The following is a 13,597-nucleotide window of genomic DNA, read 5'->3' as shown; positions in this document are numbered from 1 at the left end:
TTTAGGACCTGATCACATATTTCTGTTTTTCTTAGTAATGCATTTAGCCTGTAGTGATTTTCAGAACAATGTAACATTAGAACTAATGGAAGAGAAACCAAATGTTTAATAAACAGTATAAATAGAATAAGAGGTTCTCAGAACATTTTGTTTCTCTGTGAAAATGCTTTGATAAAAATGAAACTAACTTAAAATTTCTAAAAAAAATGAATGCAAATTTTAACAAATAATTATCTTTGGCCAATCAGTCTTTTTCCAGAGCAACACTCATTTTTCATGTGCACTTCCAATGTGTCAAATAAAAAATTGATTTTTATGCATCAGTGGTACGTAATGCTGAAGGCACACAGAACTGGGACATGTTCTAACTGAACTAATGACATTGCTTTTCTGTGCCTGTCCTGGAAAAGTCCTCCTATATATCCCATGGTAAGCAGTGTACCTAATCCTATCCTAATTCGTGCTGATAAAACACATATTTTACTAGAAGACTGCTCATCACAGTGCCAATCTCATATAGCAAGTACTTTGCTAAATATATTTGTTCTGTATACATTGAGCAGCTGAAAAGTCTCTGGTTCATATTTGAAATTGCAGACACAGTGCATACATAAGAACTTTGTTAACCACTTCCAGTTGGTGCAGTAATTTCTATGTTGGCAGCATATGAGCCTAATCACTGAGAAAGATAACTGATAATTAAGGTATTACTGAAGAATGGATTAAGAGTTCTGTGATATTGGCTGGCATGTCTTCGAAAGCCTAGGCATTTTTCCTTCAGCCCCAGTGGAATCAGATTCTTCCCAGGGTATTATGTTGATGAAAGAATGACACAGGAATCAACAGTGGTTATTTAAAATGAGTTCATCTACGATTTTGTTCTTAATAGCATTATGGCATTCATTACTTTCAGATTCTATCTTCTTCCTGTTACAAGAAATGCCAAATTAACTTTCAGAAGCAGTACAATTATTCTATTACTCCAGAAGACTTAGGTCTGTGAGGTTCTTTTCTTCCTACCAAATTCTAGTGATGTCAAGGAATTCAAACATGAGCTTGCAATAAACAGCTTAATAACAGACTGTGTAGCATGAAAGAAACTCTGCCTAAGGTTCATAAAAATAGATGGAAAGCACTGACTCCATCAATCCCTCAAGTGACCTCAAGGTCACTGAGTTTGAACATTGCCTCTAGGCAAGGGGAGCCAATACCTACAATGTTGAAGGATGCTAAGGATGGAACTTTGAATTCAGGAATGGAAAAAACCCTTATAGAACCATAGAATGGTTTAGACTGGAAGGGACCTTAAAGATCGTCTAGTAGCAACTCCCAGCCTTGGGCAGGGACACCTTCCACTAGATCAGGGTGCTTAAAGCCCATCCAGCCTGGCCTTGAACACTTACAGGGATGGGGCAACCACAGCTTCTCTGGGCAACCTGTGCCAGTGTCTCACCACCAGTTAAGAACTTCATCTAGTATCTAATCTAAACGTGCACTCTTCTGGTTTAAAGCCATTACCCACTGTTCCAATCTTGTTCTCTATCACAAGCATGAAAGTGGCGAGAGAACAAATGGGACATCCAAGAGCAGGCTTGTGATCTGAGTTAGAAGTGTTAGTCAGACCCATCCCCAGGCAGCCCCCCTGGGTACACCTTCTTGTTTCTGGAAAATGGAGCTCTGAAATCCCACCCTGGGTCACCTAGACTCGAACCAGATCAGGGTACTCTACTAGTAATCCTATTCATTGCTATCTCCATGTAACTAAGTTTTCAGATGATCCAATGGAACAGCTATTTATTTAATGTTTGCCCAGCTAATTCTATACAATATAATCTGAAAAATCATTGCAGTAGCTCAAGTATCTTGGACAAATTAAAATACAGTACCAGCAAAAAAAGCCCCTCACCTCTAGAGCAGGCACCAGATCAAGTGAAATCCTGTCAATAGATGAACTCTAATCAGCATTACAAAGCTCCTGGACTCCCAGCTAAACCTTCTGAAAACACAGCTGAGTCCAAATACTCAGGCACCAAACTGACTAATCAGAACTATTTTCCTGGGAGAGAGATCATGGCTTTTGCTCCAGCATTTTCTGGATTGCTGAAAATGCAATAAGCTGTCCCATTTTCCTTGCTTGTGGTACTGTAAAGGGAGAGAGTCTTACCTTTTCATGTATATGTAAGTACTTACTAGAGAAAACAAATGCATTCCAAATATTTGTATGTCAGAAGAGTTACTTGAGATGCAAATGTTAATTTTAAATGTGAGCTACTCCTTAAGAAAGACCTGGAATGCTAGGAGTCCAGTTAACAAGAAGAGATCTACTCTTTAGAGGTCAGAGCCTGGATTTCATTTTGTGGATGAGGGGCTCATTCTCTAAATCCAAGCTGAAATTCCCTGTGGTAAGTGTGCCATTGTGTGACCACAGAGGTCTGTCTAGAATGGTCGGGAGTAAGACAGTCAGGAATTCAGCACATGTGACCTTCAATGTAATAGTCTGTCAAACTATGCCTCTAACCAGTGGCATGGGATATGTGATAAACAGCACTTTAAATTGAGGGGCTAAAAATAGCTTAGAAAAATATTTAAAAGTTTGTAAATAAATTGGAGTCAAACGAACAACCACCTTGACATACTGCATGCACAGCCCCAGCTTATAGTTTCTAGACAGCTCACCAGTATTTTTGCAGAGTTTTTCCTGTGAGATTCTGCCACTGTGACATCCCTTCTCCTGATGTAATGAGAAATTGAGGAATTATACAAAAAAGCAGCAAGTTCAGGAGTGTCTTGTGGAACAGCAAACTGCAAAGAGAAAAACTGTGAATGGTAATGACATACTCATACAATGATTCTAACAGATTTGTTCCTGTGTCAGAGGCCTTGAATTTCAGATTAACATTGCTTTTTCAATATAACAGCTCAGCCCTGAGAATATGCTGTCTTCTACTAGGAGTATGAGGAGTAATAGCCACCCCAGTTATAGGAACTACAGTAGACAACATTTTTTTCCACTTTTTGCGGGTGTCAATTTAATTGCTTTACTTAGACTCCTGGGGCCAGATTCTCATCTCTGTAAGAGGATAAATTCAAAGCTGCTGCACGGAAATTTGGTCATTAGTCTGTCTATTGAAATACAATGATTTAACCAGTTTTAGAATGTAGAAAAAAAAAAGGAAATCTGAATTATAAGAATACAAGTTTTGACCATTATTTGTTAAAGATTTCTTTTGGTACCAGCTCAACTTCGCATAATGCAACAGTTTGTTCATCTTTAATCTCCTATTAAAATGCTCTTCAGCTTTATATTTACAGATTTCTAATCTCCAATTCAAACTTACTTCTTTTTTTGTTGTCAGCTTACAGAGCATTTATGAACACTTGAGATAGTAAATCTCTCCCTCTCAATGTGGTCATATGTGGGAATTCTCATTCTAGGATTCTTTCACCAGCACATATAGCTTCTTTAACAATTACAAATTAAAAACCCCACAATATAATGATATGCCTGTGACAGAGCACTCAATATATGATCACAACTGATATATATGTAGATCCATTTGAATACTAGATAATTTTTATATTTGCTTTTGTTTTTATTAGATCCTGGATACTTAAGCATCTTCAGTGGTGAATTATTACAGCAAAACTTCAAGAACAGCCCTCTATGGTTAAGAGAAAACATACACATCTCCTGCAAGAATGTAAAAGCAGAATTTCTCCAGTGGCCTAGATGTTCCGGTTAAAGATATTATTTTATCCTTCTTGAGCCATTAGCATGGAGTTGTATAACTCTGTAGTTATGTTATATGCCATATGGTTAGCACACTATACTTTATCTTAAATGGATTATCCTCCCTTTAATTACCATGGACTGTCTCAGTTTCCCCCCCATGGAACAACCATGTACTAATTTTTTCTTCTGAGCCTTATGACTTTGACCAGGTTTATAAACCTCTCCAGTACTTCACTTCTCATTTCAAAACCCTGTTTAGCTTTTCCCTTTTCCTAGCCAGGCAATACTCTCTGCTGCAATGTGTTATTTCACCAGAAATGTTATGGAAGAGGAATTTGTGTAAAAGCTATTGTACAAGAGGTGTCAGTGACCATTCAAGAGCAAGGCATTGGGTAGTATGATTTTGTCCTGAGACCAGGACTTACACACAGTGATAACAGTTTTGCAGCATGAGAAGACAGTGCCTCTGGAGGACCTTAGCTCCTGCCAGTCATGTTGGTGGATAGAGCTTACCCATGTGGTGGATTTTAGTTGCTATTTCACTGCTTCCCCAACAGATACCTCACTCATGGTACTACAGTGCTCAGCTATTGAGACTGTGCCATGTGTGTCACCCTGTACAGTCTACCATAGTTGGAAACCTACGGACACTGGAAGCCTATACTTGTGGTATTTATAGGTACACATTCCATAAAACTGCTTTTTGCCATCAGTCTGGGAGAAAAAACCCAACTCATCAGGAATACTTGCTCAGGCCAAAAATCCATCTAACTGAGCCCTCTTCTCACCCCTTCTGCTTTTAGGCAGATGTGGAAGAAAGAGTAAGAACACACACACAATACTGTCTCCTAATAGCTCTCATCTTCCAAATGTTTTCAGCTCAGGGACATCCTTATCTGTATGAAGGTTTTTTTTCATCTCTACTAATCTTCACTGGACTTTTTGTTTGCAAATATGTTCAGTTTCCTCTTAAAATCATGTAAACTTTTAACCCTGACTACTTCCCTTTGGCCACAACATCCAGACATCTAAGACCTGTCACCATGAGCCACCACTTCCTTTTGCTTGTTTTGAATCTGGCTTTCCAAGCTTCATTAGATGATCCATTAGATGTTCCTGTGCAGTGAACACACTGCATTCCTGTGCAGGAATAGGCAGAGAGAAGTCCATCCACACCCATGCTCTCTCTGTCACTACTCATTTTGGGTATTTGTGCACAGCCACCTCCTTCCTAGAGTGAAACATCACAGTGTACTGAGTTCCTCTGCAATGGAATCCATTCTGTATCTTTGATAAGTACTTTTACTCCTCTTTACACCTTTTCCAAGATTCATGATTTTGTTATCCTTTCACATCCCTCACTGCCTTCAGAGAAAGATAATCTATAGAAAAGGAAAAGTCCCTAAACAAGAGGTTTCTCACATTTGCTAAGATTGCATTTATCTTTGTGGACAAAACAACAAAGCACAAATGAAACCTTTATACAAGAAATTCAGCAATGGGGAGGAATATACTGCTTTGACTGGAACTGAACAAGCTAAGCAGTTTCAAGGGGGAAATGCCCAAGCACCCTAAGACAGCTGGGTTTGGAAATCCAAGAGAAACCAGGCATACAGAGTCCTTAGCCTTATCAGGAAATTTGATCCAAGCATCCTGTGGTTTATACAAAACCTGAAGGAAGCTGTCTCTGTATCTTCTTCCCATCTGAAGCAATAGATAAGCATTACATACTTGGAACCTGATTTGTGTATTCATCTTGTTCAGTGCTTTGAAAAACTGATATAAGGAAAGGATGTTTAAATTCCTGCAATTGAGATTGTGCATCTAAAGCAATATTCTGCTGAAACAGGTGAAATTTCAGGAAGAATGGGAAAATTTCAGGAAAAGCAGGAAAATTTCTCACAAGCTTCACAAGAATTTAGTCTTGTTTATGTAACAGATGCAATCATTATTAAGCAGGAGAAGGAAGAGCAAACTAAAAAAATAAAATAAATTAAATAATAAAACACATTGCCTGAAAATGTCATTAAGTACTGTGGCAGTGTTCTACCCAGCTTCCTAACAGAAGCTTAAAACAGAACACAGTGACTAGGGAGAGAGGATGCTGAATTCCTTTTCATGTACTTACAACCTGATCTGAGCTGGTTTCCTAGGTGAAACACAAAAATCCATTCATAATGTATTTGGTATACATCAGCTTTTCTTTATTCTTTCAAGTATGTATTGTAGTTCTGTCTCTTTAAGATGAAGACTTGTTTTGTAGCTCCTGTGGTCATGAGCAATGCCTGTCACAAGAATGATGTCTCCACTTTCATCCACTATACAGAACTCAAATCCCTCCTGGTATGCAAAAGACTTATAGCACTTCTAACATTTGGAAGGCAGCTCTCCCTGCAATATGTTTAACAAGCTACTGGTTACACTTGAGAAGTGTTGTTTACTGCAGAAATGTCTGGAATCAGGCTTGCTTAATAAATTGGATACCTTGTTTTTGATGGGATGATATGTAGAGCTGTGTTTTCCTTAATCTTCTGACTTTGAGCCAAACCAAGCTCTTTCAGGGGGATCTGCCATCACAAACATAGCTCTTAAAACAGGAAATTGTCCGAACAGGCAGGGATCAGGTTAAGAAAGCTAAAGCCCTGACAGAATTAAACCTGGCCAGGGACATCAAGAACAATATGAAAAGCTTCTGTGGGTAGGTCTCTGTTCAAAGGAAGATGAGGGAAAATGTAAGCCTTTTTCAGAAGGAAACAGGAGAACTGGTTACCTGGGATGTGGAGGAAGTTTAGGTACTCAATGCCTTTTAAGCCTCAGTATTTATCAGCAAGTGCTCCTGCCACACTGCCCAATTCACACAAGGGAAAGGCAGGGACTGGGAGGATGTAGAACTGTCTGCTCTAGGAGAAGGTCAGGTTTGAGAACATCTAAGGAACCTGAAGATGCAGAAGTCCATGAGACCTGGTACCTGAGGGAACTGGAAGATGAATTGACTAAGTCACCATTTATGTTTGAGAAGTCATGGTGAACTCTGTGGTGAAGTTATCACTGACTGGAAAAGGGGAAACATAACCCCCATTTTTAAAAAGGGATAAAAGGAAGACTTGGGGAACTACAGGCTAGTCAGTCTTACCTCTGTGCCCAGCCCGACCACGGAGCAGATCTTCCTGGAAACTATACTAAGGCACATGGAAAATCAGGAGGTGACTGGTGACAGCCAACATGGCTTCACTAAGAGCAAACCATGCCTGACAGATCTGGTGGCCTTCTATGGCAGGTTCACACCATTGGTAGATAATGGAAGAACAACCAATGTCATCTACCTGAACTTATGCAGTGCATTTGACTCTGTCCCAGACAACATTCTGGTCTCTAGACTGGAGAGACATGGATCTGAGGGATGGAGCACTCAGGGTATAAGGAATGGGCTGTATGGTTGCACACAAAGAATTGCAGTCAGTGGTTCAATATTCAAGTGGACACCAGTGACGAGTGTCATTTTGCAGGGGTTGGTAATGGGACTGATGCTGTTTAACACCTTTGTTGGTAGAATGGACAGTGGGATTGAGTACACCCTTCTTCTGATAAGAAGAGTACAGAAACCAAACATGCAACACAACTGTCACACTAGAAACATGACAGACTCTATATTTTTGCTTCTTACCCAGGAAAATGATCTTAGGGTTGTTGTTATAAATTCCCAAAAAGCACCATCCCCTTGTGAAGTGCAGGCAAAAAAACCCAAGCAAAATGCACAAAGGAATGGGAATAAAAGTGACACTCACCTTTATTTGCATTGTATTAATAGGAGAGCTCGTTTGACAGTGCAATGGTCCATGTGTCTGAATGTGAAGAATATAAAGAAGAAACTCTTCTCGACTGGACACAGGCCAACCCACATGGAGAACTGTATTGTTGATGGCACTTGGTCCTATATTGTGCAGCTGTCAAAGAAATATCATCAATACTTTCCAAGGCACTAAATAACAACAAAACCCACAGCAATAATCACTAAGATATTTTCAAATTCTTGGTGCCTACAGCCTTGAAGTGTTCTGGGAAGGATCTATAGATTACTAATATCACTTTATGGATGGAAAATCTATCGCAGGTAGGAAAGAAGGACCTCTCCACATTAGTCACAAAGCCAGTGGCAAACCTGGGAGAACAGCCTTTTCTGCCTGACTGTGTTCACAAAATGCATCACCTTTCCTATTTGTAGCTACATATGAAGGGTTGAAATTACCTAGAAAGGTACAAAAACCCCAACTCAAAACACACTAGCAAAAAACCACCACAGAAATATGAGCAAAGAACCTTAACAGATCAGACTTGAAAATAGTAGCCAAAACTTCAGAATACAAAAGAATCACAGTTCAGGGTGCAGGAATAGAAGGTACAGCAGAACTTAAATTAGCTTTTGTGGCTAAGAACTCTATTTTCAACATGTCTTATTTCAAATTTTCCCAAAAGAAGAAAAGGAACTAGTTTTCCTAAAGGAAGATCCCAGAATATTAATTTTTTTTTCTGGGAAATGAGCAAAGACAGAAACAACAGAAGTTTCAAAATCTAGGTTATTAAAATAGTTTCTTTATAGCACTACACAATTTGAAAATATCTAATGACCACAGGAAGTTTGGATAAGTATTATCACTGGGCATGAAGAGCTAAAGAAGCTGAACACCATGGAGCTTTATGCAAAGTTTCTAGATGTAAGAACCTCCTTTGTTTTTCAAATGTGTAGCATTTTTGTGACTGATGAACTTTATCGAGAACCAAATAAACCCCACTTTCAATCTTACATCTTCTGGGAGGGTGTTTGGCCTTTTTTATGCTTTACTGATATAAACCATGAAAGTGGTTTCCTTAATAACTGTTACTAATCACTGTAACTATTAATACATTTGAAGTCACATACACAGTTTCACAAACAACCCAAATGCTTTAGACAGGAAGATTTGTTAGGGATTTTTCAGTTTAGAGAAATGTGTTAAGATGAGAGATTCACAAATAATTTGTATTTTACTGTCTGATTTATTACAGCTTAGTATGTCATGCAAATTGTAATCTTACACTGCTGACTAAGCTAAGTTGCTTATATTTTCTTGAGTGCTACTTTGTGAATTATAACCATATGTGAAGCACTCTGTTTCACCCCCTCAAATAAAGGTCATCCATCAGAGACTAAAGATGGCCTGTAAGCCATGTAGTTCACTAAATGCACTCTTCTAAGCTGGACTCTTCTCTTTTAACTGATGAATTGTCCACAGGAAAAAACCAACAGCAAGTTAGAAATATGTGTACTGCAAACATTAAGAGTTATTTTCAACAGAACATTTTCTGAGCAATGAGGTAACAAGTTACATGTATGTCTACAATTTTTTTTCACTTAGCTAAATGTCAAAGGAAACATATTTTTTTCTGTGCACAACACTCACAGCTTTTAATAAGAAGATATTTGACATTGATTAGAATGAACTTTTAAGAACTGGTTTTAATTCTTGTCAAGCACCCAAAATGTTTATAGATCCCTTAATATCAAGGACAGACTCCGAGGATAAAGTATTATCTCCTCCACTAACATGAACAGATAATGGGGTTGTGAATTCCCAGATTAAATTTGGGTCATGTGCTAAAATCAGAATATTTACATTGGTGGCTTTATCTAGCAGCAGATAAAGACAATAAACCAAATTAATCAGGATTTCAATGGGGGCAGTGTGAGGTCCTGTGGCAACGTATATAATTTTTACCTCATAGATGTGTTCTACTAAAGGACCAATTTCTTCTTCTTTTGTAGGTTCATCTTCAGGTTCCCAGTTGTGAAGTGGCAAAATAATTGTTGGGGGGTGAGACACTCTGTAATATACAAAACAGGTTAAACCAGTAACTGTTACCAGTGACTAACTGCATTACTTTTAGAAAAAAAAAATATTAAGACCACTATCGAAGACTGAGCCCTCAAGGGTTTGTTATTTGAGCACATCGATTAGAATTAGGTGAGGTGAACATTATGATGCTCCTGTAAAGTACTACCCAGTCCTTACAGATGACTGCATTTAGTTTCATATTTCTTCTGATGGATGGTCCTTTCTGGACAAGGGAGTAACTCTAATTGGAGAGAGGAATCCAGTCTGTTGGGCATTTATATCTTTCTCAATGATGAGATATCTGAATACATTATCCACAAAATCAGAGTAATGATACATAAATAAATGTATTTTCTCATTTCCATTTAAAGCCTGTAGGTCTTTAATGCATCTTTCTTCCCAGAAATACCTTTTTAGATATTTATTTAACAGCTCTGACTGTAAATTTCTATACGCTCTGTTATTATTCTTTTAAAAAAATTGCAAAGTAGTCTAGCTCATTTTACAGGTGGGAAACTGAGATACTGTGACTTCCATAAAGTTACAGTGGAAATAAGTGTATTGAGAAAATGAATTCAGGACTAGAGCATGAAACAGTGCTCCAGACCTTCCCTTTGCTTTGCAAATGAAGTGGCAGCTAAGGCAATCCCTGACATACTGTTGCAACACGTAAATCAAACATAAATGAAGGAAACAGTGAATTCACATTTGACATCTTTCTTTCTGTCTGCAGTTTCACTTTTCCTGTCCTTCTCTGTCCAGCCTCAAGAAAGTAGTCTTCTGTTAACATTTCTATTTAAATCACAAACATTTTATTTCCCATAAAAACTGAAAGTTCCTTGTACAGGTTGCATTCAGATGCCAACTTAACCTTACTCAGTTGTTGAGAATTTGGGAAATGAGATCTCAAGAATTTCTTTAAGCATGGTAGGTGAGTTCTGGCACAGACATCTGTCATCTGCTAGTACTGAAAGCAGTTCTTGGTGCTAAAATGATATTACCCTTTCTTTACAAGGGTCAACTCTCACTCAGTTTTGCTGGTTTATAGAGTCTTTAGCTTACAAGGGTCAACTCTCACTCAGTTTTGCTGATTTATAGAGTCCTTAGCTTAAAGAAAAGCCATAAAATTTCAATGCTTGTTCTGCCAAATCTGGAATTTTGGTGACAGAAAACTGTTAAAAAACAATCATTAATGAGGTTTTTTAGAATATAACATTTGACTAAAATGATGGGACTTCTATGCAACAATGTTAATCACTTTGTGCTGTCACTGCTGCAGATTGCCCCTGGCAGAAGAGAACAGAAGACTGGATGGTTTTGCTGCAAATGCTGACAAAATACTTTAGGAAGAAACAAATTGTTCTTGCTTCCAGCTCCTATGTCATATACGACAAATGAAATGTCTGAAAGAAAATTTTCTACAGAATACAGCTTCTCAAAGCAGCAAGGAATCCCAGGAGAGAACAACGTAATACCATACAGCTAAGTACAACTCTCTGTGAAATTTAGGGTATCCTGGAGTACCCTGCAAACTCTGAACACTTCCCCAGGGCCAACAGTTTGTAGTAACAAGTATGCCAGAGGACAAATTCACAAGTCAAGCCAAATAATTAAATATATTCATTAAAAAAGTAAGTTCAGATTAGGTACTTAGCCTAACTTGTAATATTTCATAAATGGTCTTCTTTCCAATATGAATTTTAATTATTGATTGTTGTTAGAGAATAGGAACTTTCCCATATTGTTACAAAAGCCAAGATACATAGACCCTTAAGCTACCACAAAAATTTGCAAATCAGAAACTGTACATAGACAAAAATAAGCAGGCATGAGGTTTCAAACCACAGTGTTTTCTCTTATACTCCTTGTGCAGTGTTTTTATTATTCACAGGAATACAAAATGCAAAGTATAAATGTAGACATTTCATTAAAATGATTTTAAAGTATAGAAAACATTTATTTTAACATATTTTGCAGTTATTTTGAGGGCTTTTACTATTAACATGAAAGATGCAAAGTCAGATCAAATTAAAGAGAAATCCTCTTTTGACTGTTATGTTTTGAGTTTAACTGAGAATATTTTTAACATCTAAATGATTTATTAGACAAGGATTTTTCTTAGACTTTTAGGTGACAAGAGCACTGAAAAATTAGATAAACTAAGTATGCTCTACAGGAAAGGCTTATGTGGGATATAGAATAAGAGTTCTGCCAGCTGCAAATCCTCACAGTCCAAATGACTTCCTTCCTGAATCCCTCATTCCTCTTGTGCTTTTTCAGCAGTGGGAAATAATTTCAATACTAAAACTCTTACACTTTTTATAGAAAAGGTAAGCAGGATAATCAGTTATCAAAGCAACTGCTCATTGAACTATCTAAGGAGTTATCTTAATTTTCTTTTTAAGAGGATATTGAAGAAGATTTCTTCCTTATAGAGGAAGTATTTGCATGGTTCCACTGTGCCAGTGTCTATGCATGTGTTCATATGCACAATTTTGTAAGTATTTACTTTTCCTCAGTAAAATGTACAATGCATCCAGTCCCACTTCGTGCAACTCCGTTCAGAGCAGTTCAGAAACCAGTGCAAGATAATTTCCAGTCCAAATGTGGACATAGTCTCTCTTTTATTTTTATCTTGGAAATAGTGAGCAATTCCCTTGGAACTGCATGTTTTAGCATCTCTGAGTAATTAGCAAAATCTGTTGACAAAGCATTTGGGAATGTTTTCCTTGGTACAAGCATGCTATAGCTAATAAGAAAACTAAAACACTTAAGAGGAAAGGAACTGGAAATAATTCAATTAAGTAATTCCTCTGTATTTAATGACCAGTTTCTTAGCACTGCAGGCAGTAATTCAAGACACTTTTTCTACTCGTCAGCAAACTCTGAAGAATTGAGGATGTTTTGGTCATTTTTTGGTATATCTATTTACCAGTTACAGATCTTTTCATTAAAAAGAACATACTATGGCACAGAAAGAACATGATGGAGGAAAAAGTTTCCAAAAAGTTTGCAAACAAAAAAATTTTGTAAGATTTTTCTGTGAAAGTGATGAGCAAACTCACAAAAAACCCCAGAATCCACAGCAGTGGAAGCAGCCCTTACTGAAAAGTCCTGTGTATGTAACCATAACTGTTCCATTGATGCATTGAAACTCCAGCCAGTTCTTAACCTGGGTGTTCACCCATGGCAAGATCTAGCAGCTGCTGGCTCCCAACATTTCCTCACACATCTGTAGCCTATTAAACAAAACTTTTGATTCTTATTTCCTTATCCTCTACTTCTCTTTCTGTGTTACTTCACCATCATCTAGTGTCTTTCACCTCTCATTTCCAGCTCATTTCCCTAGATCACTACTAACTACAGAAAATGAAATAATATTCTCACTTCTATTCTTATTCAACATGTTGTCTTTGAAATGCTCCTTTTCCAAAATATAACCATTAACATATATACGCACAGTTTTTGAGTGTCAGACCTCTTTTTTTCCACTTAACTCTAGTTTTAGGATTAGACTTCTTAATTTGGAATTCATTTACAAAATATGATGGAAAATACTTTCAAAATCTCTCTGATTTAGACTGAATATTAAAGCAGGTAGATTGAATATTATTAGAGCAGAAAACATGTTCTCTGTGATCTGCAAAGTTCTTTGACTTATTGTTAGCACTAGGCAGTCATATTGTCTCAGAAGGGACAACAATTAATTGATTTTTATAAATTAAAAAAAACCCCATAAATAAATGCATTTTTATTTGTTTACACCTAAGGCAGCCCCTTGCATATAAGAGACATCTACCACTCTTGCATCAGTCAAGCATCATGGCCTGGCTGTGGGAGTTAAGTTGGGCTGTGCAGCTGCTGTTCTCCCCTTGAAGTGTTGATAATGGTTAAGATCTTGAGCTGTAGTCTGAGAAGAGATGTAGGAAATCTAATATCCCAGACAAAAGCATTTGCTTTAAAAGAATACCCCACCAGCTTCCTCCAGGATGCC

At 37.6% G+C, this 13,597-nt stretch overlaps 1 protein-coding gene across 1 annotated transcript in view; it reads right to left on the bottom strand.

Annotated features, from left to right (window-relative positions):
- The window catches only part of ITGA8 (integrin, alpha 8), a gene marked incomplete at its 5' end in the record, with an annotated part of 67,055 nt that overhangs the window by 25,495 nt on the left and 27,963 nt on the right, over nucleotides 1-13,597 (bottom strand). The window contains 3 exons of the mRNA XM_009072519.1: nucleotides 2,677-2,802; nucleotides 7,519-7,677; nucleotides 9,487-9,592. Coding sequence (XP_009070767.1) covers nucleotides 2,677-2,802; nucleotides 7,519-7,677; nucleotides 9,487-9,592 — 391 coding nt within the window. The remainder of the gene's footprint in view (nucleotides 1-2,676; nucleotides 2,803-7,518; nucleotides 7,678-9,486; nucleotides 9,593-13,597) is intronic.

The sequence above is a fragment of the Acanthisitta chloris genome, unplaced genomic scaffold (genome assembly GCF_000695815.1).
Source record: "Acanthisitta chloris isolate BGI_N310 unplaced genomic scaffold, ASM69581v1 scaffold5010, whole genome shotgun sequence".
NCBI classification, from domain to species: domain Eukaryota; kingdom Metazoa; phylum Chordata; class Aves; order Passeriformes; family Acanthisittidae; genus Acanthisitta; species Acanthisitta chloris.
This window is presented reverse-complemented; position numbering and strand designations above follow the sequence as displayed.